Source organism: Penaeus monodon, chromosome 32, assembly GCF_015228065.2.
Source record: "Penaeus monodon isolate SGIC_2016 chromosome 32, NSTDA_Pmon_1, whole genome shotgun sequence".
Lineage (NCBI taxonomy): Eukaryota > Metazoa > Arthropoda > Malacostraca > Decapoda > Penaeidae > Penaeus > Penaeus monodon.
In genome coordinates, this window is record NC_051417.1 from 13,960,826 (window position 1) to 13,963,217 (window position 2,392).

Below are 2,392 nucleotides of genomic sequence, written 5' to 3' on the forward strand. Positions count from 1 at the left end.
ATACGAGCCAGAAGTGACAAGACCAAAAAGACGGAAAGCCATTGGGACTTACGGCATGACGACCGGGTTTTGGTCGATGCAATTGTGCTTCAGTGGTTGGCCCTCCATGGAGTCCACCTGTACGTGCAGCTGAGGGTGCTTCTGCAGGCACTGCTGGAGGCTGGGGTTCTGCTGGGGCCTTCCCCTCTTGGTCTTCACGGATTTGAGGATCTTCTTGCCCTTCACCGCCAGGAGGTCGATGTCGACGGTGACGGGCACGTAGCGCCGAGTGGACCAGATGGAGTCCATTTCGAGAGGAGGAAGAGCTGTTGTTGTTTTCTCTGGCTTGGAGGGAGAGGAACTTTCCTTCGTGATCCGGAGGAAAGGCGCTAGGTCCTACTAAGGTCAAGAGGCCATATTGTTCCTGCTGACGTCACGCCTTTGTGTGCAATCCTTCCTTCTTAAATCACAGAGATAACAATGCGCTTTATCAGTTCGTATTACAAGTTCAAGTTCAGGCGAGATTAGTCAGAGAAATTGAAGGGTGAAGTTAAAGAAGGGTCTCGGTGACGTGTCCCTCAAACCCTTCGGTGTCCTTTGTAGGTCAACGCCTCCTTACTGACCTAAAAGACCTATTGGTCGGGTCACATGGCAGTGTTGTCCTCTGCGAGATGGAGGGTTCCTTACGGCGTGTGGCTTCCTCGGATTCCAAACGCAGTTGATTGATTCTTTTTATTTGGTTTTGGTAAAGTTACTTTTCGACTTTACACAACAAAGCAAGCTGTCACTAGATATTCAGCTTGCAACACAATTCACATTTGTAATACTGTCAACTGAAACAAGAACAATACATTGAGCAAATGCCTAGTGAAAATGCTAAAACTGATTAAAAACACTTGAATGCACGCAATTTTTTATGAGTTTTGCCAAATACAACACCCACAGAAGGGAGTAGAATCACCACATTTCTAAAAAAAAAAATCTGCTCATCACAAATTCCACAGAATGAAGCCCGGGTCTGAAATACACATTTCTCAGTATCAAAGGCTCCAGATCTACCACCATTTGCAATAGCTCTTCAAGGGAGGAACTGACTACATAAAAAACAGGGAAATACGTGGGAGATAAGCTAGCTCGCACAGATAAATATTCAGGCTCGAGGATTTCTTTCTTCCAGGAATGGCCACGGTAAATATTTGCAATTTTCTCCCCTTTTGGCGTTTGTTGGGATAACGTCTGTATTATGGGGTGTGATCCAAGCCAACTTTTTCTCTGCCGATGCCTTGACTCAGGACAACGCAGGTGAGCAGGTGGCCAAAGACGAGACAAAAACAGGGAAGGATATGATTCTGTGTGAGGATCTCAAAGGGAATATGAAGCCATTTGGTTGAGAAAGGTAAGGTAAAGGCGGTAGGAAGAGAATTGGAATAAGGACTGTGAAATTGCAATGGTTGAAACAGTGCGAAGGTGACCTGGAGAAACAGCCGAGTGAAGACGCACTCCAAACCCGCAGTTTCTCCAGACACGAAGTCACTGCCGTCCCCACGAACTCAGATCCTGGAGGACGAGGTATCTGGTGTGGACTCTGTAACACAACACCAGGCGTTGTCACACGTAACGTCACACAAGCTCACTCTAATCGAGGTTATTGACGCCTTTTCGGGATTCGAGGCCCAGACTGTGCGAGAGCGACTGTGTACGATCTCGTTCGTTATCTTTCTTTCTCTGGAATCTTATTTCCGAGCAACTTCCATTCATGCGGCGAACAAAACGGTTCAAGTTCCAGTTACATTCCAGCTTCGAACACCCGCGAGACCCCCGTCCAACACGTACCGGTACTACAACACTTCGGAGAAAAAGATACACACAACTCTTACAGCATCGAACTCACACAAGAGGATATGTTTTTTTTCTTTTTTCTCTCTCTCTTTTCTGCTGCTATATCACTCTTATTTCGCTAACTGATCTTTTCTCTCTACGGCCTCAGTGCGAGCCACACTCAGGAGCCGTTGTCAAGGCACATGGAATCTCCTCTGAGTCTCCACACTCACTGAAACAGTGTCTCGCACCCACCCGGCGAGACCAGACGACCCTCCCTGCTTCCCGGCCACCACGTGGACATGACTCCGCCCCCAAGGCTAAGCCCCGCCCCTCGCCTGTTCCTTCGTATCTTCTTCCCCTCCTTTATTTTAGTTTCTTTCTCCTTTTCATCAGGTTTCTATCTCCTTTTTTTGTTTGTTTTTTATTTGTTAATCACGCTTGTTACCCTTTTTTTCGATTTTTGCATATGTGTATTGATTTTCTTTTCATCTGCTCTCACCTGTTCTAGGATTACTGTTTGCTGGGGGCGGGCTTGTAGGCGTGTCAGCCAGTCTGCACAGGCGTGGGTTATCGTAATGACAACCTGCCCATT

General features: G+C 47.2%; 1 protein-coding gene across 3 annotated transcripts in view; it reads right to left on the reverse strand.

Moving 5' to 3' along the window:
- LOC119593515 (ABC transporter G family member 21-like) overlaps positions 1-2,309 on the reverse strand; it is a 27,760-nt gene extending 25,451 nt beyond the window's left edge. Inside the window, exons 1-2 of one of the 3 annotated variants that reach the window (XM_037942475.1) lie at positions 1,871-2,309; positions 53-812 (exon numbers count right to left, since the gene is read on the reverse strand). In XM_037942475.1, coding sequence (XP_037798403.1) covers positions 53-288 — 236 coding nt within the window. In that variant the 5' untranslated portion in view covers positions 289-812; positions 1,871-2,309. Of the gene's footprint in view, positions 1-52; positions 813-1,856 lie in introns of those variants that run through there. The other 2 variants (XM_037942476.1, XM_037942477.1) reach the window with 2 other exon arrangements.
- Between the last annotated feature and the right edge of the window lie 83 nt (positions 2,310-2,392).